Genomic DNA, 25,409 nt, shown 5'->3' with positions numbered 1-25,409 from the left:
GGCTGGCTGGTGTAGATATAACTTGCAGGCTCTGCCTACTATATTATAGGAGGCTATAGTAGGTAGGGCGCTGTAAATATAGAGGCTAGAGCCCTATATCCACACAGACTAGATCCCTATAATTATAGAGGCTGCAGCCCTATAAATATAAACTTGCAATTTTCTGATTTCCGATTTTTATTGTTGCACTTTTGCGCGCCTTGCCTAAGCTACCGTAAACTGGTAGGTAAAGCTAACGGGAATCCCAGGGGTTCCGGGCGAAATAGAAGCCTGGCCTTCCCCCCCAATCTCAACTTCTCAAGCTTGAGCTCACTCCTCAACTCTCTCGTTTGCCATTGCGTCGCGGCTGCAGCAGTGGCTGCCACGTCATGATAGTGGACGCATACTCTCATACCGAGATATTGTAAGCATGAAGAGGCAGAATGCGCTCTCACTGTGGCTGGTTTGCGCCCTGCCATCCGCGACCATTTCCCCCATGTTGACCCTCCATCACAGCTCAACGTGCAGGGCCAGGCCCGTCTGCGGGGTATGCACTAAGTATCGCGGGTGTAATTTTACTGAGGAATGTATCTATAGCAGCTTCAACGACCTGTCGCTGTTCCGGCGTAGCGACAAGATAGCCGGGCCTCCTGCGCGAGATGCTGCGCTGTTTGATGAGAGCACCGTGTTGTTCAAGATACCGGCAGACGTATGACATGGTCAATATTTACGCTCTTGACAGGGCTAAGAATTCCCCCGTGACGTTCATTAGCATCGAAAACCCCTACGACTTCGATGTAACAGGCACATTGGATACAATTCCAAGACGAAACCCAGCTCACTTCCACGATGAATCCACCACCCACGCAATTCCAAGAAGCTAAATTACATCCTTGGCTCCAACTCCAGCCCCAGATGGTTGCACTGCGACACCACCTACGAATCCCTATATACTAAAGCGCTTCAAAGAGGAACCTGGTTAATGGTGCGTACGTCTTCCCCGGCATATTGCCCCTCATTAACCCAGCCAAATGATGGACGTCTTTGACACGACGGCATTTTTTTTCCTGCAAGGTGCCCGTCATGGCGACATCCTGGCCACTGCTGAAGTCTGCCGCGTGCGCGCAGGCCGCAAAGCATCTATACTGCATTCGAAATGTTCCAAATACCACGTCCAGAACTTATCCTCCTCTAAAAGAATCACTTATTCGTCCTAACCTGATGCCTAGATCGACTTGCAATACCAAGCCGCAAAATACTACCATCGCGGCATCAGCGACCTAAAAACCGCCATCACTCTCCATGCCTTCGATGCGGACCCAGCCGACCACACCAGCCAGACGTTAGTGGCATTTGCCACCATCGCCATCCCAAGCATGTATGAGCTTATGCACGCTCCTGGAATAGACTGGAAAGCTCATCTCAATTCTCTGCCTTTGCTCAGTCCTGCATACAACCCAATAGCCATCGCTTGCTCTTCCGTCAACGTTCCGCGCACCATTTTCAAGGGACCCATTTTTGCAGTCTTAAGAGACAGGTTTCCTTTACGCCTGTAATTGTCCTGCAACAGCAACAGAGATCCAATTTCCTACGCTTACACTTCAATAGCCCTCAGTGAGACTCAGACGCACTTCGATATGCCACTGTGGCAAAATGCAGGCTCAGCAGCCGACGAAAACGGCGGTCTGCTGTCACATAATCCCTCTGGCACGGCAGATCTCCGCGCCTTGACCGACATCCAAAAATACACAAGAAGCAATAAACTTATCTGGCTTCCAGGGAGGATTGTCAACTATTTGACCTCGAGGAATGCCATTCGCCCAGCGGACTTTGCACTTCTCCCGGGCCAGAGGTTTCCCATCGGAGTGCCACAGGACCAGCTGTTTGGGCGCTGGAATATACTTGATGCAGACCTCCAGAAGTGGTACGACAGTCTGTCACCCACGTTCCAGGCCAGCGCACGAACAAAACGACACAACACCATGCCAGCCGACGATGACTTTGCCAACTTGGAGGAAATCTGGTACGAGCTTCCGATATGTGCTACGACCATGCAGAGGTACCACATGGCCTGTATCCTGTTGCTTGTCAACAAACCACAAGAGTCTATGACTATCCGAACGACACTCCTCACCTTCTTCGCTGATATCAATTGTTTGGACCCAGCTATCGTCCGTCAGTTCCAAGTCTGTAGTGGAATATCAGGAAGAAACGTCTTGGTCTTGTTTTCGCTCGCCAATTGCAGCACCTGCCACATCTCAGGCCTGCGACCGATGGCTGACCGGCATGTTGTAGCACCCGGAATGGAGCTGAATGCACCCATTGTAGGCAGCGGCTTGTCTGGCAGGCTGACATTGTGAAACGTCCCGTTGACTGCCAGGGTGCCCATGTAGGCCTCCATGTCAAATCTGTCTGTGGTGTCTGCCGTGTTCAGGATAAAGTCGAAAAAATAAAAGCCCCGGGTTTATGCAATCCCTCGACACTGGTTGAGATGAACTCGGTCGCGCCGAGAGTCGTCGCATCCGAAGCTTTGTTGGGGCTGTGGTAAATGGCACACGTAGCATCGGAGGATGGAAGGGTGGGTCCTCCGGTCTCAGACCTCCGGACCTCCGGATCTCGGGCCCGGAGGCTGCCGGAGGCCGCCCTCTTCTTCATCTATAAGACCGATCCCTAGTCATTCATTAGATAGGAGAATGAGCGCTTTCGGCATCGTCATTCTGGTTCTATCCACTCAGTGTGACAGATGTTGTCTGGGATTTTGAAGACAACGTATTCGTGCCGGTGGAACATGGCTCGCATAGCCTCCTTGGCTGAATGTGCCGTTGGGATAAAGTCAATCGTATGTATCTGATCAGGACTAGCCATCTACCCTCAAGGCCCGTCCATCCGGAATACTCACCAATCTGGTGTGATTCTTATTGTCGGACTTGCAGTTCCTGCACTAGACACAGGCCGAGACCTGAGCGCCAATTCCGACTCCGTCTCCAATCCCGACCGTCGAGACTTCTGCGCCCTTTCGCACGACTCGTCCGACGACTTCGTGGCCAACATAAAGCCGCGAAGAAAAAGGGCCGCATCCTCCGGGAATTTTATGCACGTCGCTACCGCAAACTCCGCACGCTTCGAGGGCAGTGTCGACGTCGTCTTCCTCGAATTGCTTGGGCTTGAACTGGGGACGAAGTCAGGTGGGATGCACGGTGATCGGAGACGCTGCTCACTTCCGCTCTGCGGAATTTGGTCCATTCGGTCTGTGAGTCAATCCGAAATCCTGTCTGGGTAACCCATTTTGTGTTGGGTATGTCGAAAGGATAAACTAGATGAGTGATTGAGTGGTTTAGAAAAGCTCGGTATGGTGTCGCATCATAATCCTGTTAGACACGGTGTCAATTGAAGCGCTGTACAATTTACGGGCTACAACAAAAAACAAAGCTGTGTCCATCTCTCTATGGATCGATCGACGCCCCTCGGAAACAAGCCACCTACTGAATGATATAATTCTAAACTGGAATTGTCTTAGCCTGCGTCTACCAACTGTGCTCTCTGTACGATTCGGAAAAATTTCTCCTCTCGGCTCACTTCCCAGAGTTAGTCCAACTCCACTTTGGTGGGCCTCTGTCAGATCGAGTCTGGAACATCGCTGGTGACTTATATACAAGCCAGTCTTTGCATTAGTCTACTGGTCATCATTATGCCACATGGAGTGGCGAGAGTATTCCGTTACTCGCGTGTCGCTTTTCGGGAATATCGGAGGAAAAACGGAGACAATAATTGCCAGCGGGTATCAGGCAGTCCTATAGGGTAAGGTCGCATCTCGTGAGCCTCTCACACTTGAGCTCTTCTCAATCGATGAAAAAGGAAATCGAATCGTCATTTGCATATTACCCCAACTATATCTGATTGAAGGATGCAGTTCGGTGTTCAAATTCGACGACATCTAGGTGAGTGGGCAGCAAAAACAACGCGATGACTTAATGTCCTCCTACTGCCAGCTGGGGCAATCTTCCCTTTGTCGAGGTCCTATTCCAGTAATATTGCCGCGCAATCAAACAATTAATTACCTGGGTAGCAGTAAGAAGGCCGCCAAATCGCATCGGGCGTAACACAATTCAACGACTTTTACATGTGGGTGGAGAGCCAGGCTCTGAGTCGGTGACGTCGGACGGGGCAATTAATCTGCGGTCCGTATCTGCTTGTGATGGAGATGCAGTCGAGCTGCTTCGTCGCGGACTCCAGGTCGTGTAAGCGACATCTCCGCTCGCTAAAAGTTGCTGTCTGACATCGCACACTTGCCCTAGATTGAGCGCATCGCACGCCAGTTGCACATGGAATACATTCTCGGAGGCATCTGCGCCGTCTCTGGCGGAAGCGTTGAGTAGCTTTGCTTGCAAGATCCTGGGTACCTCCACACGAGAGCGCCGGGACGAAATTCTGGCATTCATTTTGTAACAGGCGTCAAACGTGGAGGAGACGTCAATTGTGTGCATTAATTAGTGGAAGATGAGGGGGTCGCTTTCAGCGACAAAGACGCTGATTCGGTAGCGGGTGGTCATGTTGCAATCGCAATCGCGCTTTTCATCCATCTACATTGCCAAATCCTTCTCTGAATTGTCTCAACTTCAGAGGAACAATGTGCGTTTCCTCCCCCAAAGCCTCACTCTCGTACAACAGCTACGTAAGCAGATGGAGGAGTCCGTCGCGGAATAAAGCATGAAAAGCGACCTCAATCTTCACGTCCCTGGTCTTTTGCTTGCCTACGGTGACCCCGAATGTGCAAATGGTCTAATTGCATTAGAAGCCCAGTGATATCTGTGCCGACAAAGCTCTGCGCCACCTGTTGGTCACACCGCGTAATGCCGGTATCGCTGGGAAGTTGAGGAGGGCGGAATGGGATGCTGAGCCAAGCTGTTGCTGATGGACAGGAATCACGGATGCTTGGTCTGTAGCTTTTGGTGGCTGGTTCACAAGGACGATGGATTCCCAAGAGGCTGCGGGGGATGGAAGTTGGGCGATGATGGGCTTGCTCTTGAGAAGAATAGTTCAATCCAATAGGACATAGCACGGTACAAGACGCAGACACTTACAAGATCCTCTTCAAGAGCAGTGGCAGATGACACGGAACGCAACCCTAATGTCCCGGCTGCCGTACTCTTCCACGTGTCCTATTTACCTTCTACAGGGCCCTGGAAAGCGCTGGGACTACTGGTGATGGAAGAAGATATGTACTGGACTCTGGCGGGAGCTCGAGACTTCACTGTGGGCCGTCTGGGGGATCGCGGCGGCATCGAGGCGGTCGTTCGGGATTTCCTGGTGGAGGAATGGCTCGCGACTGAGGGACTGGGGGACAGATTAGCACCTCACCCCTTTTACGCCCAGGAAGGATAACCACGGGCAGCAGGAGATTCTGCCGCCCAATGATCCGTCACTCACTAGCCAGGGACCTTCTTCGCCTTCGCTGCCCAAACCTAACCAGCTTCGGGATTTGTACTCACTCCTCGCGGGAATGCTGCCAGCCTTCAGCATAAATGCTGGACGGACGAAGTTTTCGAGGACGGCCGGGGATTGCATTCGTAGGGCGATTCGGCGTGCCTGTAATCTGGGTCCGCTCGGATCTCGAAGGCATGCTGAAAAACATGACGGCTGCTCGCTTTCCTGGTGCACGCTATGCGTTAGTGACGACCTTGGATACCACTGATGTCTGTCTTGAGTGCAGTCTCCGGCTGTCACCAAGCCGCGAGGGGACTTACCACGTTGTTGCGATCACGACGGCGAGAACGTCTGGGACCAGCCATGTCTCGAAATGCTATACCAGTATTATATCGGAGGACTCGAGTCGGTTCGCAGAGTTTAGGACGTTCAAGCTCAGCGCTATACAGCGTGAGGCATCCGAAAGGGGCCAGCGGGCTCCTGGGGCAATTCGGGGTTGGGGTGCGAACTCGGTTCGTGGTGAATGGGGGGTCTGGGACGGGAGACGGTCGATTCTGCTACAGAATGATCAGTTTACAGGTTGAGGGACGTCAATTCTCGGACTTTGGTCGGTGGGGGAGGAGAGCCTACAGCGAGGGCAACAAGGAGAGAGAGGGCTTACCAGACGGAGTGATCTCTTCTGCTTCCATGGTGCGACGGTGCCAGACGAGATCTCGGTGATAGCTATGCTTGTGGGTGATCCGGAGTTGCTTTGTTGTCATGGGCTCCCTTCGCGGCAACCCTACACATGGACATGTTAGCTCTCCGTGCGGAAACTAAAATTTGAGTTAACGCTATCTATTTACAAAGAGCTTGAACCTACCGCAGTCGACCACGGGCCTCCGAATGGCAAGCGTGCAATGAAAGCCATGGTAGGGCGGGCCGCTGGGTTGGGAGAGACTCGGTGTTTACCTGAGAGAAAGAGGACAGTTCGCTCAAGGCTGGAGCGTATCGTGTAAGAAAATTTCAATCAGCTGAGAAAATGCGGCGGCCAGGTTCAATGGTTGGGAGGCGGTCTAAAAAAAAGCAACCTACCAAATCACCCCGAGGTCATCCAGCCTCCAGCGGCATCAGTTGCGCCGTACGTGGGATGTGCTCCCGTCTGCGCCAGATCCATCACTTGGTCAGGCTTCTGAGAGTGTGGGCCACGACAGTGTGGTTGAATTCGTGCCCGACGGCTACGACACAGTCTGGTTGGATTCGTGTCCGACGGCCACGGCAGCCGGGCTCTCCTCTTCCGCGGGAGGGTGGTTACCACACGGCTGAATGCTCTCGGTCGGGTGCGAGAGCGCACTCAACTATTAACATCAGGAATAGTCACGGGTGTCAGCGTCGCCTGAAACCTGCGGGTAAACCAAACAGACTGCGTGGCAAACGTACCAAAGAGAAGCTGATGGAAGGGGTGGCGCACTGATACAGAGAGGAGAGATGAAGGAGAACCAGCTTCTGGCCGTATCCGTGCCCCAAGTGTCCGTCATCTTGCGAGATGAACTTGGGCCCACAGGCAAAGATTGCTTCTTTCAAGTTTGCTGGTTTGAGAGGCGGGAGGTCATCTACTTCTCCCGTGCGCCGTCTCGTCAGGAGGCGTAGTACGACAGACCAACGTGCCCAAGTTAGACAGGAAGCGCATGCATCCCGAATGGCGCATCCGGATACGAGAGAGCTGGCTTGAGCTGAGTTTGTTCTGATTGAGAGGGCTGGTTTGAGCTGAGTTGGCTCTGATTGAGAGGGGAGGCGCATATAAGGTTGCTTGGCCGATACATGGTGCTTGGTAGACTATACAAGATGTACATGCTCCGTCTCCGATCTCTCCCCGCAATCGTCCGTCCTGTCGGTAGTGTTATAGGTGCCATAAGTACCGTAAGTACTACAAGTACCTTGCTGTACACGGCCAGCACGTCACAGCCACGTCACGCACCGGAACGTGAGTGCAGAGGCACAAGCACAAGGGTGCCCTGTCCGATGGCGTTTCCGCGTTGCACCCAGCCTGACCCCCGTGCATATTTGTTTCAACCGCGTACCTATTCCGGTCCCCGCTTACTTGCTGGTTGATGTGTGCCACATCGGCGAGACCGAAAGAGCGAGAAGGGCAAGAAGGGCGCAAGGGATGTGGAGGACAGGCGTCTTCAATTGTAGCACCAGGTAGCCCGCAACGGCACCGGCGTCCTCAAGCTGAAATCCAAGGAAAGTATTCCAAGAATACCTACGGAAGCTAAGTATGGTCCTCCATCACGTTTCACTAATCCTGCCCCGATGCACACCTTTGCTCAGAACCAATAAGCAATCTTAGATCTCGTCCGGGCGCTCTGGATCTTCGTTTAGCCATAAGGCTGCGCCACGGGCAACCACCAATCGCCTTGACTTGTCAGCGTCTGGAAGATGGCAGTGCGTTGGCGGGAGGGGTACACAAGACTTACCTGGCAAGCCTGGATGGATCGGATGGTACGATCACCTGCAGCCCGTCGCCCAGAACTGACTTGAGCTTCTGCTTGATGTCGTCTGCGAGCGACGCGATTTCGAAAAACCCTCCAGTAAGGAAGACAACCTGTGATCAAACGTGTGAGCCTTGTAATCCATGAGAGGAGGAGAGGCCGTGAACAGCCCTTCCCTACCTACCTTTGCAGTCGATTGGTGAGCCCTGGCGGAGTGATTGAAGCGGGTGCACACTCCAACGACACGCTCCACGGCTTCCTGGAAAATACAATAAATCCCATCGCTGGTTGCAGAGAATGAGCAAGGATCTAGATAGCATGAGTCGGCATCTTCACTTACGGATTAATCCCGAAGGGAAATTCCCCCCCGGGAACGGGACGGTCAGACTGCCATTGAAGAGTGCCAGGGACTGAAATTTAATCCCTGTCGTCTTGCTTTCCTTCCAGTACCACTGGGCAGCATCCTTCACCCGATCTGCATCTAGGCTCGCCGGGATGGTCCGTCGCGAGAGTGTCTCCGAGAGCAAGGCCTCAAAGGCCAAATCCATGGATATCGCGCCGTAAAGAGTTGACTCTTTATCCAAAAAGTCTCCCGGGGCTAAATTTTGGGCTGGGCTCTTCTTTAGCTTGTAAAGCGCAGAATCCTAGATGGGTGGTAGGTATTGCGTCAGCCTCAAGGCGAGATTGGGATGGCTACCCAACTTACCATCGTGGATCCTCCGCAGTCGACGACGATGATCGAATCTCCCTCCTGTACGCCGTGTCAGTGTTGCCCCCGGGCAGTATGTGGCACATGCGGACACACGTACCTTGAGATCCTGCGAGATTTTGGCCTTTTGTGTATGGAGGATCCCGTACATGGCGGCCTTTTGCTCCGAGACGTATTTCGCTGAGGTCGGGATTCCCGCGTTGACAACCGCCGTCTTCAGACGTCCAAGCTCTCCTTCATCCCAACAGGAAGGGTACGTGATCGCCATGCTCAAGGGGTAGGGGTGAGGAAGCCGGATCTGCCGGGCCACATCCCCATTGAACTTGTCCCAAAGGCCTTTTAAAAAAGCCGATACCGTAACAGTTGGTGAGATGCCAGATGGCGCGTTGTTGAACACGCTCTGTCGAATAAAATCGACAAGCCTTCGATCCGAACGTTCATCACGGGACATGTCCGGCTCCATGAGGGACAGCTTAAAATTCTCCAGCGTTTTGTCGGATGCCTCCTGCTCGGTCCCTGTGATGTATGTGAGATCGCGCGGCATGTCGTCGATGGCCAGAATAGTCGGCACCATAGTTTCACAGTGGAACTGCATGCCGTGTCTGCGAGGTATCAACACAGTCGCCTTGGAAAACCTTTGATGAACAGCGTCAGAGAGTGTACTGTCAGGGAGACGAGGAGTGACCGGCCGTTACTTACGTAGCTCCGAAGTCGAAGCCGATGATGGGGGTCTTTTTGTGAGGTTCCATGATTCCTTCCTTCTCCACGACTTTGGCAAGAGGGAGACGAGAAAAGAAGGTGATGAGGAGTAGAGAGGGGGGCGAGGAGGAGGAAAGAAGGAAAGAAGGGGACAGGGACGGGGAAAGAGACGGGGTGTGATTGATCGGTGGGCTCTTAGAGAGTTGATCCCTTGGGGGGCGAGCTGTTGTCTACATGTGCATCAACCCCGAGCAACATCGGCCAAGCTGGAATCCACACTGGTACATTTGATACATTTAATATGTGACTCACTCCGCCAGCTCTGAATGCCGCCACCCCGGCCTGCAGCAACGATGTGGATCTGAATCACCTCGCGCAGGAGGGAGAAGCTGGGAGAAGCAGGTCGATGGATGCACTACAATGCAACTTCCTTCAGATGGGGAGGAAAAGGGGTCGCCTAGTTTCTTACCTGGCAAAGTGAAGAGCGAAATGGAGTATGCCTTCCGTGCTTGAGTGATGACTGTCTGTTTCTTCTACAGCTGAATTACGATGAGACCATTCATGAATGCGTCGTTTGCGGTCTGGCTACAGACTTGCCATGGCGATACGACTACCGCCTCTCCCGCTCGTCTTCCCGCTTCGTCCTCCCATTCCTACCCCTCTTCTCATTCTCTCTCCTCACTCTCTCTTCTCGCCGTCCTTTTCACTCCCGGTCGGGCAGTGCAGTGAGCCGATGGGACAAGCGGCATCCCGCTTAACCGACCTCAAGCCGCCATGCGGCTCGCCACAGGAGGCATTCCGCTCTGACCATACTTGTTTTCTCTCTGTGGAGTTTGCCGCAATTAGATTGCGGTGCCCCGTGTCTCGTTTTCCTTGCCAAGTCGCCATCGGCCTCCCGCCATCGGCCAGAGGCGGCGAAGTTTTCACCTCCTCCTGCCCAGGCCTGGTTATCTTTGACAGGCTTTGTGGTAGGAATAAATGGGATGGTCTCGGGCGTTGGCTGACTGGCTGGCTAAAGTTTACTCAGGGGAACAGTCGAGCTGCAAAGAAACACCAACCACACGGGGATGTCTGCCACTTGGAGCTGCATCTGCACTAACCCCTTCACTCCGCTAGCGGATGCCCTCTCCCTTCCGTCATCTGCCGAACACGACGATGTGGCCCAAGCAGTGAACCCAAGGCAAGTCAGGAGGACGACTGTAGACAAAGAACTTGTCCGCCTCCTGGCCTGTGCCGTCCGCGTGAGCCACTCCAAAAGCCTCCCTCCGTAGCACTGCCATTCCGATGCGGTCCGGTAGATAGTATGAAGCCGCAACCATAAGAAAAGCCGCCTGCATCCATGTCCGAGACCGTGTGTGATACGGGAGGCTCTCACGTAACTCGTCACCTCCGTTGCAATTACCCAGTCCCGTTTCTCCCAGTCATCTCCCGGTCGACCTGTAACTCTACCCGCCTTCTGGTGACACACAACAACAGAAGCACGCACCACGGTACTGAAACTCTCCTTAATTGGTATTGAGATGGTGGGTAAGAAAGCAAAGGCGGAGGCTCCTGGCACCGCTTCCAACACCGCTTCCTACGCTGCCCCCAAGACTCGCGGAGCTGCCAGCAAGGCCGCTTCCAACACCGCTTCCAGCGCTGCTCCCAAGACTCCCCCCAGGACTCGCGGAGCCGTCAACAAAGCCGCTTCCAACACTGCTCCCAAGACCTTCCCCAGGACTCGCGGAGCTATCAACAAGGCCGCTTCCAACACTTCCCCCAGGACTCGCGGAGCTGTCAACCAAACCGCTTCCAACACCGCTTCCAACACTGCTCCCAAGACTCGCGGAGCTGCCAGCAAGGCCGCTTCCAACACCGCTTCCAACACTGCTCCCAAGACTTCCCCCAGCACTCGCGGAGCTGTCAACCAAACCGCTTCCAACACCGCTTCCTACGCTGCCCCCACGACTCGCGGAGCTGCCAGCAAGGCCGCTTCCAACACCGCTTCCAACACTGCTCCCAAGACTTCCCCCACGACTCGCGGAGCTGTCAACAAGGCCGCTTCCAACAACACTTCCAACACCGCTTCCAAAATTGCTCCCAAGACTTCCCCCAGCACTCGCGGAGCTGTCAACCAAACCGCTTCCAACACCGCTTCCAACACCGCTTCCAACACTACTCCCAAGACTCGCGGAGCCGTCAACGAGGCCGCTTCCAACACCACTCCTGACGCCGCTCCATACACTGCCCGGAAGGCTCCTGGAGCCCCCAACAACGCCACTCCCTCTAAACGCCGTGGTAGGCTAACGGACGACTCACCTCATCTTGCGACTAAACGGGCTAGGCGAGCATCGGCACAGAGGCCCAACTTGAACATGGAATCTCACCAAGCTGCCCCCAAGGGACCGGATGTTGCCGCCGCCATGGCTAGTGATCGCGAAGACATTGCTGAGATCGACCCGGTCAGCAACCGCGATGACGCTGCCGAGATCGACATGTCCATGGACCACGATGACACTGCCGAGATCGACCCGATCAGCAACCGCGATAATACCGCTGATGTCGATATGGCCAACAATCACAAAGATGTTGCTGAGATCGACCCGGTCAGCAACCGCGATGACGCTGCCGAGATCGACATGTCCATAAACCACGATGACACTGCTGAGAAAGACTCGATCAGCAACAACGATGACGCTGCTGGGATCGACCCGATCAGCAACCAGAAAGAAACTGCTGAGATCGACATGTCTGTCAATCACGATGACGCTGCTGAGAAAGACCCGGCCAGCAACCGCAATGACACTGCTGAGATCGAGATGGCCAACAAACGCGAAGAGACTTCTGAGATCGACCCGGTCAACAACTGCGATGTTACTGCTGATGTCGATATGGCTGGTGATCGCAAATATGCTGCCGAGGTCGACCTGATCAGCAACCACGATGACACTGCTGAAAAAGACCCGGCCAGCAACCGCAATGACACTGTTGAGATCGAGATGGCCAACAATCACAAAGAAACTTCTGAGATCGTCTCGGTCAGCAACGACAAAGAAACTGCTGAGATCGACATTGAGATCGACCTGGTCAGCAGCCACAATGACATTCCCGAGGTTGACATGGTCGAAAAAAGCGTCCCGCCTACGACCGACGATCAGATGCAGCCCTCTGATGCATTTACATCAGGTGGTATCGAAGAAGGCAATATACTCATCCGATGGCCTTTCACTCGCCCCAAGGAGGGGGATTCATCCGCCTTTACGACTGCTGAGTATGACCGACTTGAGGAACTCAGTCCTCGCTCCTCATGGGCCGAATTCAAGTTCATGGTCGCGGACCTAGTTGGGAAACTTGACGATGAAATTATGCGTTTCCTGGGGGCTTGCGGATATATCCCTTGGGACGAGTTGGCCGTTGACGCCCGACACAAGCTCGAAGCTCTAGGGAGCAACATCAAGAGCAAGATCACGAACAACGTCAAGGGTGGTTCCTCGGACTTCAAGGTGTTTGCCTTGGAATCTCTGACGTGGCATATCCTAATCGACGAATTGTTCTCCCCTGACTGCACCGAAAAGTGGTATGGCAAGGCCTGGGAGAGCTTTGGGACTATGCTGGCCGAATTTCGAGGTACAGACCGCGTGGATCCCAACATAAAGCACATACGAGTAAAAGAAGCTGACTTATTTCACATCTAGAACGCCTCAAGGATCCCAGCAGTGATTATGCTGGTTGGTTCCATACTTGGAAGTTTGAGTCAGCCCGCATGGCATATGCGCTTAACGGCAACAGCTCCGACACCGAGCGCATTGAGAAAATCCTGACGGAGCAACTCGGCCGATTCATGACAATCACAGCTGAAGCAGGCGAGTTGTTGAACCGGGTGGCGCACATGGCCACCAAGATGGAACTGAGAATGCAGGCGTCGCCCTTTTGCTACCAGCTCGGTATGCATCACCCCGACACGCTCGAGCGATCAGGGTTCTTGTATAAACAGCGCTGGCCTGTAATGGACCACAAGGAAACTGGCCCCTCCCCTGAGGAGGGGGCCCTGGTCGACATCATCTGTACCCCATGGATACGAGCATCCGGCGAAGCAAGTCTTGCTCTGGACCATGACTTTACAATTTGGGGCAGTTTTGATAAATTCTTGGGTATACAGCCCATGATGGTCTACGTTGCGGAGACTGGGAAATGAGATGAGGCGATAGTGGTGGGAAGAAGCACCAAGGACCTCACATCATCTATTAGCTATTAAAGCCATATTTGATGGTCCTACTTTCCACACAGAACCCCAACGCCTGCTGGTAACGGTATTTTTGGACTTGGTCTCAATAACCTGGATCACTTGGGTCCAGTCGGAACACGGTCATTTCCCTTCAGATATTCAAAGGCTGCTGCAAACCTTCAATTAGCTAGAAATCGAGAGCTCCCATCCATGCATCCCATGCACCTGGTCTGTCAAATGCGACAAAGGATGTGTTATTTCCTTGGATGTGTCTCGTCGTCCAACTCGGCAGGCTACCGGAGAGAGATCCATCCCCCGTGCGTGTCCCCCCTGATCAGAGATAATGAGTGACCTTGAGACCCAAACAGAGAGCTTTGGTGCCATCAGTCAGTCAACGGGTTCCATCGGCCCGCGCGTTGCCTGGTTTGATGGGAGCATCTCGGGCCCGGCGGTAGACGTGAAGCCCTCACGGGAGTCACTAATTGCCGGTCCAGACTCCAAACCATGCGTTCCGGCTTCCACCTCTGTCGGCGTCGCCCATCTACCTCGAGCGCCATCTCAATTAATTATTGACTGCTGCTCAAACGCGCTGCCTCAGCTGCCGCAAGAAAATTTTACCCGTCGGGTGGGACAAGCTCCGCTACGGGACGTGTGATCAAGAGCAGCGCCCGCCACTCCTGAGCCTTCTCCATCCAGGCGCACGTTTTACGTTGATTACAAGTGACCCTGTGAACCCTCACCGTAAACTCGGCTGTCTGTCGCCTTGACACCGCGGGCCCGTCCTCACGCGTGCGAGAAAATGAAAGGGGGATGCCCGCAAACGTGGGGATATTGAGAAATGAAGTGTAACTCCAGTCCAACGCGGTTTCTTCGGGGCAACATGTCAATTGGCTTGCCTGGCAACGCGATTCTTCCCACATCCGAGTGCTACAGTGCGTCGGAGAGTGATGACCTGGCCGACCAGGCTACTGCCATAGGTCTGTCTGTCATCAAGGAGAGCAGGTAAAATCACCACTCTCGGACGTTCACGAGCCTCAAGGGAATCGTATTGCCGTGCCCAGTTCCACCTCCCGTTACCATGCATTTATTACGCCGTACTTTACATGTCGCTTGAATCAGAACTGGTGCTCGCGCTCAGCAGCGCCAGCAGTATACGTACGTAATGTCGGGTAGGGAATGCCGCGGAAACGGAACATGCTCTACGACACACACGCAACAACAATAGCTTGAACACGCAGGAAATGCCAGTGAATTGAATAGCCTCAAGGCCACTCGTCCATATCTCTGCTCTTCCTATGAATGCATTCTCTATTGAACATACCAACTCAGGCTGTGTCATCTCAAGTCACTCGTCCGACACGAATCCGACGCCCCCAAGTCCCCAATTCCTTGCACGGGTTCTGAAAGCAAGCTCTCCGCATTACGGGAACAGTTCCCGAAAATCTGCCAGATGATGGTGCCTGGGGATCGTGCAGATTGCTCCCTCGCACAAACGCTTCAATTCGGGCACTGTTGACTGCATTCCAGGTTTGACCATCTACACGACGGTGCAATAGCCACCGTTCTTGGCTCGCTCGCGCTTCACGGGTCTGCAACGGAATCAGTCAATTTTGCCTCCAATTTGCGCACCGTAACATCGAGTGCACCATCGAACTTACTGATTGATAGCTTCGTGCCGGATGATGATGGTATCCGCTGCACCAACCGCCTCGCCCACTCGATGAGGGAGAACGGCCGGAGCGACGGCAGCTTTAGCTTCCGGGGCGGTCTCTCGTCCCTGGATTTCGTTGGCTTTAACCGGGAGAGCTAGGGCGTGGCCGGCAAGTGCAGCCACGGAGAGTGCAACAGCGGCGGATCCCTTCATATTGAGGATATTGAATCGTGTAGCTTGAGATGTTAAAGACCGAGAATATGTGTTGAGAATGGGAGTGAAATGGATTTGACTTGCTTGAGTTCTTCTTTCCAAACCGTCTACACCCTGTCTCTTATACTTCTGTAACTCGTATCGATGTAGCTTGGCGAGGCGGGGGCGTTTCATCCTTCCTACAGCCCGGTTCCTATCCCCCAAAAAGTGTACCCAAGACGCTGACCGATTCTTGGATCAGCAGAATCTGGTGTACATATGGTATTCCTTCTCCCCTGAATTCAATCGCAACGTGTATCTTCCTGCCTGTACTACTGGTTCGTCTTTACGATTCCTGTACGAGCAGCACGATGAACGTCCGAATTCGGGACAAATACCGAGAAGTAGACAATGGAAAGACCACCAAGAATGAGAAGAAGAATACACTGCCGTTCGTGCATGCGTCGCCGTAATTGCGCCATTTCGGTCACCTATAGAGCTAGGTAGTAACGGTAGCTGCGAGTGTTTTGACCACGAAAGCATAACCTAGACCGTCATAGCTGTTCACATCACGCCCTGGAGAGATTTCTGGGTCCAAACCGTACCGACCTTGTTAACAGTCAGTTTTTGCTGATTTTGCGCTCAGTTGCGAATACAGATATTTCAGCTGTCTAGAGCTTTGTAAATATAAAGCTAGTCCGCCCAATTACCCATTCCCCGGGCCCTGCGACAAACCTGGGGAGCCGTCGCTGATCAAAGGTGGACGTCGAGACTGCTCCGATAGCGCCTCCCTTGACGAGCGATATGTGTTTCCATGGCTAAGAGACATATCCATTGCAAAGAATGCAGAATTCATGTAGTTAACGGACGCCAAGGATTCCTAGAGAGTGACCTGGTAAGCGACTTCATCCGTCGGCCGGCCACCTTGTAACTTGACGGTATTATTAATAACCCCGATGCTCCAGTTAATACTGAGCCAGCGACTCAAATGATTTAATGTATTTTGCTAAATTTTCTCATTCGTACAATGAGCTTGCCACTTTTAAGATCGGGCGTAGCCATAATGCTCCTCCGCTCAAGGGCGTGATTGCGGATGAACCGAGTCGGGCAAGGCCCACATAAGACGCTGGGGTCACCCTTGGCCAACTTCCAAGAGCGGACGAAGCGGGAATCATGGATTGTTGTGATGTGGATAATGCAATCCCTTGCGTCGAGTCGTCTATATGATCTCGGGCTCCTCGTATAGCGGAGTGGTCCCGGTTTTCCCCATACTCAAGCCTTCAGAACAGCAATAATTATACGCGAGCATATGGCTTCTATAAAGAAGGAATAGACTACAGCACAGTTCAGTTCTAGGACTGATGCCAGGGGTCGAAATTCCGAACCCACACTTGGAGAAACAGTGCCAAAAGAGGTCCTCAGGCTAGAGTTTCCATAGCGCTTATCAGAGTCAATAAAAAGGCCGACGACGAATATTCAAGAATGAAGAGACCAGAGGTGAAGTTAAAAGCAAGTAGCGCATCGTTCAGGATGATTAGAAGGTTGCGAGGGTGAGGCGGAGGCGGTGCAGGCTCAACCTGGGTGACGTGTGAATGAGCCGAGATTGAACCACAGAGCGGCTTGCAATGCCTGAGATGTCGCTTGAATTAGTCTTAGAATATTTGCCAAAGCCATCGGGGACAATAGTTAATGACCTGATACGTAGAGTCCTTAGACGTCAGTGGTTACCTAGACGTTAGAAGTACTTCCGGCGTGCGTTATAAGCTAGGCCGTACCGAACGTACCTCTCATTGCTAGCTGTGCAGATGAGCTTGGCCCCCTGTAGCCCCCTGTAGCCCCCTGTAGCCAGCCTTCTACTGTATAAGCAGGGGGTTTAGCCGCTATAGCTTCCGGAAGCTTAGAGCGCTATGTGCACTGTAGCCTCCGGAATCTTAGGGCGCTGTGGGCACTGCAGCTGCTAGAAGTTTAATAAATCTTAGTTGCACCCCCGGCGGCGCAGGTATTGTTCGCCACGGTTTCGGAGGGCTCATTACTGTCAGTAAACAGCTGCTCCGTAGCAGCTATTTGGATGCAGGCGCCTTTCAAATTCTAAGTCTGCAGCACTGGTAGGTAGCTGGCTTTAAAATACTGATAATAATTAAAAAAAGAATACCGACCTTCCCCATAGATCTAAGGCATGGGGCGGTAGTAGAGGAAATTTTGAGGGCAGGTATCAAGGGCGCAGGGGGAGACGAAACCATTGATGATCAATTGGTCAACTAAATCACCGTGATCCGATTCTAAATTCCGGCCATGTCCGGAATATACTCATAATCAGGCCCGAAGTCATGTAAATTAATAGAAAATTCATTGATTACAAACTCAACCATTCGCATTGATCGTCATCCTGCATAGCCACCGCCGCCTTCTGCTTTCAACACAAACGATCATATCATCAACGAACTGGTAATTAAAATAAGTCGTAAACTTTTGATCTCGTTACAGACTGGCTGAAGAGGCCGGTGACGCTTCTCTACTACTCAGATGTCGCGACATTAGTCAATGGGTGGGCTGTTATGTCGAGGTTGTTTGCCCTTCCGATGGTGACCGAGAGTGACTCAGCTGATGTTAAAGGTTGTAGCCACTTTTCGGACACTGAAATATATATCATATCTCATATTGAGGGGAAGCCGCGGTCTATTTCCTTCAGAAGGCGTCTCCATAGGTGGTGGAGGAAAGCATGTTAAAAGTTAATGGACTAAGTGTACACGTCGCGAGGCGACCCACTCGCTATACATCTGCACCAAATCCAAGCTTAATATTCATCTTGTCAATCTTATTTACACCTCAGTCCAAAATCTTAAGCGTTGAGAGCCTTTCGCCAGTATAATTGGCCACCCTCATCCAATCCGCAACGCCCTTGACGCGGGTGGGCAGAATCTTGTCTAAGAACTCGTAATCCCTTTGGATCAAACCCTTGTTCCCCGCGCTGGCTTTGTACAAGTTCCACCAGTTGGTGAAGTTTTCGCCATAGGTCTGCAGTAGTGCTCCATCGTCCTTCACACTTAGAGACCCAACCTTGGTATCGGGACCCTTGGGAAGCTTCTTCCAAGTAGCCACTTGCCATTCCTCGATAGGTAGGTCGACATACTGAGCAGGCTTTGCCGTGACATCGGTAAGGGCGTTGGCAATATCGGCTCCACTGGCATGTACGGTGGCCACTCCAAGGTCTAGGCCATTAGATTGCTCAAGATTGGAGAGTGCCCAATGTGTGTATCCAGCGAGGTCGTTGAGATAGATGAACGGAATTGCACCGTTGCCCAGCGGAAGCTTGAATACATACGTCCCACTAGCATTTATTGTCGGAGCCATAAGTTGCCACAAGTTCTCGATATATGGCCCGGACCGAATAATAGTCCATGCCATTGGCGACTTGGGCTGGGAGTGTATGAATTCTGTAGACACTTAGAGTTGTACTACTCAAGATTCTCGGGGAACTTACGCTGAACTCTCGCCTTGCCTTCGTAGTGGCCAACATAGAGGCTGGGGTCAAAGCCAGAATCCCGACTGGCATAGTCCAGCCCACTATAGATCAAGTGTTTCACGTTTGCCTTCCTGGAAAGCTCGAACAGGCGGATCCCCCAGTAGGTCTCTGCTTGCTCACCCAACTCGAAGCCATCCGTATTCACGAACACAAAATCGGATCTGGATGCTGCAGCCAGGAGGGCATCAAGGTCATAACCATGCCCAGCAGAGTTGACGACAATCTCAACGTTAGCAAGGGCTGCTAATCGAAGCGAAGTAGTCGAGGTTTTGCTCCTGGTAAAGACAAGGAGGTGATACTCATTGGTGGATGACAAGAGGTTGACAAGCGCCTCTGACTGGCGGCCAGACCCAACAATAAGACCAGTCTTCAACATGGCTGTATTTATCGAGGGTATTGGAAGATGGAAAGATGTAAGTTAGAGGATTAGGTTGAGAATGCGGATGTTGTGGAAGCAAAAAGACACAAGACGAGGATCACAAAGGATGATTAAAATACTTGGATCTCTTCGTGCAGACTGCTCTCTTATAATTAGGTAGACAATGATACCAGCCTCAGCTGTCAGTAACTAATCAGGGCGGTGGACGACGGGGGAAATATTTGTCATTTCGGCCATTCATCAAATTACCATACCGGAACCATTGCTAGCTGCCAATTACCGTTATATAATTATCTCCGTCTTCATGTTATAGGATTACTCAACTGTCTTTCACGTCGCATCATTCCATTTGTCATCCTAAATTTCTAGGGCCATTTGTCATCCCCACGCCACTCTTCAAGTTCCGACCATGCTCGGAAGTTAAGATCAAGCGGCAATATTGTCATCAATTAGAAGATGAAGCACGAGTACATAGGGACCAAATAATGACTGCATTCAAAAGGAGAACCCCGGTTCTGAGCGGCACGTCGCTCTGGTCATTTTCAGCACCACTCATCTGACCCTCGAGAACAGCTTACACCGCGTCACGGCTCATGATCCTGACGTTTCGGATCTAGAATTTGTATGAAGATGTATCTCTGAAACTTTCGCACCGACCGTCAATCGCTGCATCGCCGTGTTCTGTTCCCAAATCGATGTGCTCTGCCATGGGGGACAAGCATTCAGTATGCGACACTGGCTCCATGTTATCATTTCGATGTCATTGTGAAAAATCAATCCTCACTAATTTCTTTTTCGTGATAGTATTCAAGAAGATTCGCATTCCTTGACGTCGGGCATGAAATTGACGAGATGATGGCTTCATTAGCTATCATCATCAGTCGATCCACCTTCGCAGGACAGTTTCCATGGGCGACCCTCTGATCTTTCCCTAAGCGGGGGAGTATCTCAGATCCTGGACTGCATATTTGCACATATCAATCAGCGGGAGCACCATATTCAAGATGTTAAAACTGGAAAGATTGAGGACGAGCCTCTTGCGCTTGACTTTTTGGAAAAGATGCACAAGATCACTGCTAACATGCCTTTTTCCGAGAAGCAAAGGATCACACAAGCTACAGATAGTAATAAAATTATTACGAGAAGCGATAATACTAGTATCGCCCTCGGATCGGCCTTTTCCATACCTATCCTGAGGAACCCCGGCGTTTATAAAAAGTCAAGGTCGCTCGACGAAGCATTGGCCAGGGGTGCGATCAGCGATCCTATCACCTCCAAGCAAGGCCAATAGATGCTACACATTCAAGCCGTACTTAAAGAAGGTCTCCGAATACATTCGTCGACCGGTCTCCCTTGTGGCGAGTCGTTCCAGCTGGTGGCGCAGAGACAGCAGGCCATACTCGGCTCGAATCTCCGGGGTAACTCCAGAGTAATCCACGAGTGGTGTCTGTCTTCACGGTCGGTCGCATTGACCTAGACAATAATAATTAGCATAGTTGCGATGAGGTAATGATAACGAGTCTCATCCATGATCCATGAACGCCTTCCCGCCTGGTTGTCCGCCTGGTCGCCCGCCTGGTCGCCCACGGTTGACCGTTGTGTGATCTCTCTTCAAATCTGGATTTACGCCAGATGTCACGACCTCGGCAGCCGTGACAGAAACCTAGTAAGAGGTTGTAGCCATTTTCTTTACCCAAATATCCAATTTAAATACCTTTTTACTGCTTAATTACCTTATCTAATTGCTAAACCGTGTTATGTACTTCTGCAGTGCCTTCTTGAGCTCTGTAACATTGCCTACGGGGTTATTTCATATTATTCTCATAAGCATAGGTACTCAATTCATAGTGCTGAAGATCTAAATAAGCGGAGTTGCTATCATGTAAACACAATTACTGATTGGATGATTTGAGATGCTCTCAAGCCCAGTTCAGAGAGATGCCGGACGGTACAGTCTCCAATCATTCGGAACCAGATTTTCTCATGGTAAGTGATTGCTGTTAGTGATAATTACCGTCTTGCCTGAAGGTAATATTTCCATCAATTGCCTCTCTGAGTAATGAAGTAGTTGAGAATTCTGTCGTATGTCACGTGACATCCACTGGTGCCTGCTCCAGCTTGACGTGTTTTCGCACACCGACTTGCCTTCACACCTCGGGAATATTCTCTCCTTTGTCGAGTGTCCAATCGCCAAGTCTGCTAATTCTTGGACACTGGATAAACATGAATTCTTCCATCAGTCCGGTCATTTCGTCAGCCTCGTCAAACCACGAAAAGGTCAACTGCGGGGTCTTGGATCTTCCAGTTGAAATCATTGCTGCTATTTGCAGTCATCTCCCCAACTCGTCGATAAAACACCTCCGTCTGTCATGTGCCTTCTTCTCAGTCACAGCGCGTCTTCAAATTGAACGGGTTTTCCTCTCAGCTCATCAGCGCGACATCGAGGTGCTGCACTCTGTTGCCAACAGCGAGATCCTGCGCTCCCGGGTAGTTGAGATTATCTACGACGATGCACTCCTAGCTCATGGGGGTACGTCTTTTGAAGAGGATGAATGGATTCTTCACTTGGCGCCGGATGATGTCCAAGAAGAGGCAAGCATGCCGGATTGGTTCAATTTTATTTGCACTCAGAACGAGAAGATTTTGAAACAACAAAAGTCTGAACATGCTGATCAGCTACTGTCTCAGTCTGACAGCTGGTCTTATTACCGGAAACTCCTCCAGCAACAGGACGAGGTGCTCAATTCAAATGCCGTCTTGCATGCTCTAGAAACCGGACTTGAGTGGTTTCCAGCCCTACGAAGGATCACAATCACACCTGCTGCTCATGGATGGCTATTCGAACCGTTGTACATGACGCCTACAATCCGAGCTTTTCCTCATGGCTTCAACTACCCCGTGCCCTCAGGTTGGTTACCCGAGACCGCAGATGCGTGGTTCGAGCTGAGTGAGTGGGACGACGCTGGGATTGAATATTGGGGCCTCCGTCTCGTCATGCAGGCTCTGGCAAGAAGCAAACAGAGCCATCAGGTCACAGACGTCCGCATTGAGGCAAACGAGCTGATAACGGGTCTCAACTCCCATATACTTGGACAGCCTGGCATCGCCTTGACAGACTTGGCTACTACGATCGCTCGCCCTGCATTTCGCCATCTCCATCTTGATCTCTTCTGGGAGGAAAGATATGGTTACAGATGGCCAGGAGTTGACAACGATCTCCTGGGGTGCGCATTGGCGGGCGCCGCGGGAGGCAGAGGCCTAGAGTATCTAAGCCTGGCCATGAATGGATGGATCGTGGAGGATAATCTGGAGGACAACCATTCCCCTTTTCTCCAGAAATTTATCCCTCCGGAGAGCTTGGCAAGTTTGAAGCACTTTCGCCTTTCTGGATTCTATGTTAATTCAACCGATTTGCTCACACTTCTGGCCGCGCTCCCAACCACGCTGGAGAGGGTTGAACTTATCCTCCTTCAGTTCATTGATGGGAGCTACGAAGAACTCTTGGTGCAAATGAAGAATCGACTCGACTGGAGAAACCGAAATCCAAGGCCAGTCATTGGCATTGGCTTTCCCGACACCATCTTGATCCAGGAACAAGCGATCTGCATCGATGACGAAGTGAACTCGTTTATTTACAACGACGGAGAAAACCCTTTCCTTGGGCAGCCGGGCGAGAGAGAAATCGCACGTCTGATGAGAGCCCAGGTGGGGAGAGTACCTTGGGCAAACCAAGCGCGGTGGCCTTTGTCAGATTCATGAGATAAATAAATCATCTCCCCGCCATGAGGGTTTTGTAATTGAAGCATTAATGAGATTCTTGCGGTATCTTGTGTAATAGAATACATTTTATTGGCTATACATGACTCGAGATACTTGGACTCTTTGCAGCTTCAGGGGATGGGTGTCGCATCTACGGTATCAATTTGACAAATAATTATTTCCTAGATCTTGGAGTGAAATTGTTGTATATATGTGATAATGCTATCGTGAGTAAAGACAACTGTGATTTTACTCGTGTACATGAAGTTGACAAATGTTGTAAGCAAGAACCCGAGTCTCCCACTAATGTTCACGAGTACCCGGCTGCTTCAAAGCAAGCTCTCTCAGCAAGTCCGAAGTTCTGTATCTGGCCTTCTTCCCCCAGATAATCATCGGAAATACTAAAGCTAGGATTGCAAAAACAACGCAGGCAAGCAATATGAAGAGATTTTTGATACCCATGGCGTTGAGCCAAGGCGTGATGGTAAACATGATCAAGATAGAAAAGGCGTTGCGGAAAAAGGTTACTGCAACAAGAGCGTCGGCGATTATCTTTGACGGAATCATCAATTAGCAAGACTGTCCTTGTCAAGTGTAAAAAGGGCTTTCGTGTGCCGGATCACTTACGTCGCTGTAGCTATCGGTAAGATAAGTTAAGGCAGCACTGCTGATGACAACGAAGCCGGCGCCATAAATTCCAGTGCCTACAGCTAAAACAGTCCACAGTTCCAACTATGGATATTTGGTCAGTAAATTGGACAGTGGAGGAGGGAATGATAGCGCTGACATATGCGAGACCCAATCCGAACATGAGCATCCCAGAAACAGTGAGAAAAATTCCCGGAATGATGAGATACAGTCGGGTCTCTGCCTCGAACACGCCACCATTCCGCTTCGCGCACCAAATACTCAGTTTGTCGTTCAGCCATCCGCCGAAAACAGTGCCAATGGCGCTGCCAATGAAAGGGGCGAGTGCTAACAGACCAATCTGTGACGCGTCGAAGTTATACGGGGGAGCAATCATATAGTAGGCCTGGACAGTGGCGATGACGGAGTATAAGGATAGTAGCAGGCCGTATGTGAGGGAAACGTATGCAACTGCCGGAATTTTGAAAACAACGATGAATGGCTGGTAAAAGTGATGGGCGATGGGTGTATCGGTCTTGGTGACGAATGCTAGTCGCTGACGGTACGACTTTCTCTGCACGTAGATATTCATTCGCGTAGAGCTCGCGTCTGTAACCGTGGGTAGCTTCTTTGCATCTTCGAGAGAAGCTGATTCCTGACGAGTCGCGACATCGGCTGTTTCTACTCCGCCTTCTCCCAACAAAGTGGGAACATATTTTGTTTCCTCGAAAAAGAAGAGAGCAAAGAGAAGGTTTGCTCCGGTCAAGATGGCAGTCATCCACCACATCCATCGCCATCCCATATCCACGACGATATACCCTGCGGCAACTGGGCCGAGGTATGCGCCAGTGGACTGCATGAGTATGAAAATTCCGTTCATGGTTGCGTGTTGATGGACAAAGAACAGATCCGCAATTGTTACCTGCACGATCGTCTCGGAGATGGCACCGCCCAGCCCGGATAGTACGGCGCAGACCATCAGCTCGGCGCTTGTGTGGAGCGTGGCATTCCAAACTCCGCACGCAACCTGAAGCAACAAGCTGAAGAGGTAAAGTGGTCGGCGTCCGTAGCGATGAACAAGGGGTATGAAGGCAATGCAACCAATGGCAAGACCAACAAACGCCGCCGCACCGGCGTTGTTGAGTGTATCGAAGGTCCATCCGAATTCCGCAAGGTACTGGCTGAAAGCGACAGTCTGGATGTCGAGAAAGACGAATGTGATGAGTACGTAGAAGCAGACGGTGCCGAAATTGACTGCTTTCCTGCCACTCGACCAGTTCTGCGCATCAAGTAGTCAGCAATCCATGTGCTTTCCGTTCAGGGAAATGGAATATTTGGTACTTACCAAGGGATCGTCCGGGTCGCTGGTTGGGGTTGGATGAAGAATGAGTTCACCAGAATCATGGCTGTGCTCTTGGCAGAGTTAGACCCCTTGCACGAAAATATCCTTTTCGTCATTACAAGGACGACTTACTATCTTCGAGTAAAAATGTTCCAGAGGGAGCCTCCCGCTGCGGGACGTCTTGGGCTGGCTCGATATCCATGGTTAGACTCTTGTTCTGTGATGTGGAGGATCAGAGGCAGTGAAAAGTTCAAGAGTCGCCGCTGGTAGAGGCACTATTGGGCAGCCAGGGAATGGACAGTCATGACTCAGACGTAGTGTTCTATATGCAGACCTATATACTGACATTTGCAAGCTCAACTCAATTATATTGACGTCGCCTCCCACCCCACCCCCTTATCACCTCGGGGAACTATCTAGATGCCGTCCCCGCACTCTGAACGATTGGCG

The 25,409-nt window shown here is 51.6% G+C and overlaps 7 protein-coding genes across 7 annotated transcripts; 2 read left to right on the top strand and 5 right to left on the bottom strand.

Annotated features, from left to right (window-relative positions):
- Nucleotides 1–1,062: 1,062 nt before the first annotated feature.
- On the top strand, nucleotides 1,063–4,355 carry BGZ61DRAFT_526363 (uncharacterized protein; the record flags this gene model as incomplete). Its single annotated transcript, XM_046252941.1, has 5 exons — nucleotides 1,063–1,137; nucleotides 1,209–1,531; nucleotides 1,595–2,154; nucleotides 2,841–3,229; nucleotides 4,275–4,355. The coding sequence occupies 5 exons, from the start codon at nucleotides 1,063–1,065 to the stop codon at nucleotides 4,353–4,355; spliced, it is 1,428 nt and encodes a 475-aa protein (XP_046113173.1).
- Nucleotides 4,356–4,767: 412 nt separating this feature from the next.
- Nucleotides 4,768–6,313, bottom strand: BGZ61DRAFT_512757 (uncharacterized protein; the record flags this gene model as incomplete). The annotated part of the gene is made up of 6 exons (XM_046252155.1): nucleotides 4,768–5,001; nucleotides 5,061–5,138; nucleotides 5,407–5,565; nucleotides 5,724–5,779; nucleotides 6,065–6,218; nucleotides 6,266–6,313. The coding sequence occupies 6 exons, from the start codon at nucleotides 6,311–6,313 to the stop codon at nucleotides 4,768–4,770; spliced, it is 729 nt and encodes a 242-aa protein (XP_046113172.1).
- Nucleotides 6,314–7,728: 1,415 nt separating this feature from the next.
- Nucleotides 7,729–9,332, bottom strand: BGZ61DRAFT_526362 (uncharacterized protein; the record flags this gene model as incomplete). The annotated part of the gene is made up of 7 exons (XM_046252940.1): nucleotides 7,729–7,798; nucleotides 7,860–7,987; nucleotides 8,059–8,183; nucleotides 8,215–8,518; nucleotides 8,581–8,625; nucleotides 8,684–9,218; nucleotides 9,283–9,332. 7 exons carry the CDS (start codon nucleotides 9,330–9,332, stop codon nucleotides 7,729–7,731), a joined length of 1,257 nt encoding a protein of 418 aa, XP_046113171.1.
- Nucleotides 9,333–15,023: 5,691 nt separating this feature from the next.
- On the bottom strand, nucleotides 15,024–15,350 carry BGZ61DRAFT_526360 (uncharacterized protein; the record flags this gene model as incomplete). The annotated part of the gene is made up of 2 exons (XM_046252939.1): nucleotides 15,024–15,075; nucleotides 15,145–15,350. The coding sequence occupies 2 exons, from the start codon at nucleotides 15,348–15,350 to the stop codon at nucleotides 15,024–15,026; spliced, it is 258 nt and encodes an 85-aa protein (XP_046113170.1).
- A 2,805-nt stretch (nucleotides 15,351–18,155) lies between these two features.
- On the bottom strand, nucleotides 18,156–19,228 carry BGZ61DRAFT_337029 (uncharacterized protein; the record flags this gene model as incomplete). The annotated part of the gene is made up of 2 exons (XM_046239019.1): nucleotides 18,156–18,763; nucleotides 18,811–19,228. The coding sequence occupies 2 exons, from the start codon at nucleotides 19,226–19,228 to the stop codon at nucleotides 18,156–18,158; spliced, it is 1,026 nt and encodes a 341-aa protein (XP_046113169.1).
- Nucleotides 19,229–21,393: 2,165 nt separating this feature from the next.
- On the top strand, nucleotides 21,394–23,159 carry BGZ61DRAFT_439978 (uncharacterized protein). Its single transcript, XM_046244421.1, has one exon. The coding sequence runs from the start codon at nucleotides 21,455–21,457 to the stop codon at nucleotides 22,988–22,990; it is 1,536 nt and encodes a 511-aa protein (XP_046113168.1). The 5' UTR covers nucleotides 21,394–21,454; the 3' UTR covers nucleotides 22,991–23,159.
- A 134-nt stretch (nucleotides 23,160–23,293) lies between these two features.
- On the bottom strand, nucleotides 23,294–25,161 carry BGZ61DRAFT_526357 (sugar transporter; the record flags this gene model as incomplete). Its single annotated transcript, XM_046252938.1, has 5 exons — nucleotides 23,294–23,542; nucleotides 23,618–23,722; nucleotides 23,778–24,896; nucleotides 24,963–25,030; nucleotides 25,092–25,161. 5 exons carry the CDS (start codon nucleotides 25,159–25,161, stop codon nucleotides 23,294–23,296), a joined length of 1,611 nt encoding a protein of 536 aa, XP_046113167.1.
- Nucleotides 25,162–25,409: the final 248 nt, after the last annotated feature.

Source organism: Ilyonectria robusta (assembly GCF_021365365.1).
Source record: "Ilyonectria robusta strain PMI_751 chromosome Unknown BGZ61scaffold_1, whole genome shotgun sequence".
Classification (NCBI taxonomy): Eukaryota; Fungi; Ascomycota; class Sordariomycetes; order Hypocreales; family Nectriaceae; genus Ilyonectria; species Ilyonectria robusta.
This window is presented reverse-complemented; position numbering and strand designations above follow the sequence as displayed.

Excerpts from the sequence above, each read along its gene's own strand:
- BGZ61DRAFT_439978 (XM_046244421.1), top strand. The coding sequence starts at position 21,455 with ATGAATTCTTCCATCAGTCCGGTCATTTCGTCAGCCTCGTCAAACCAC.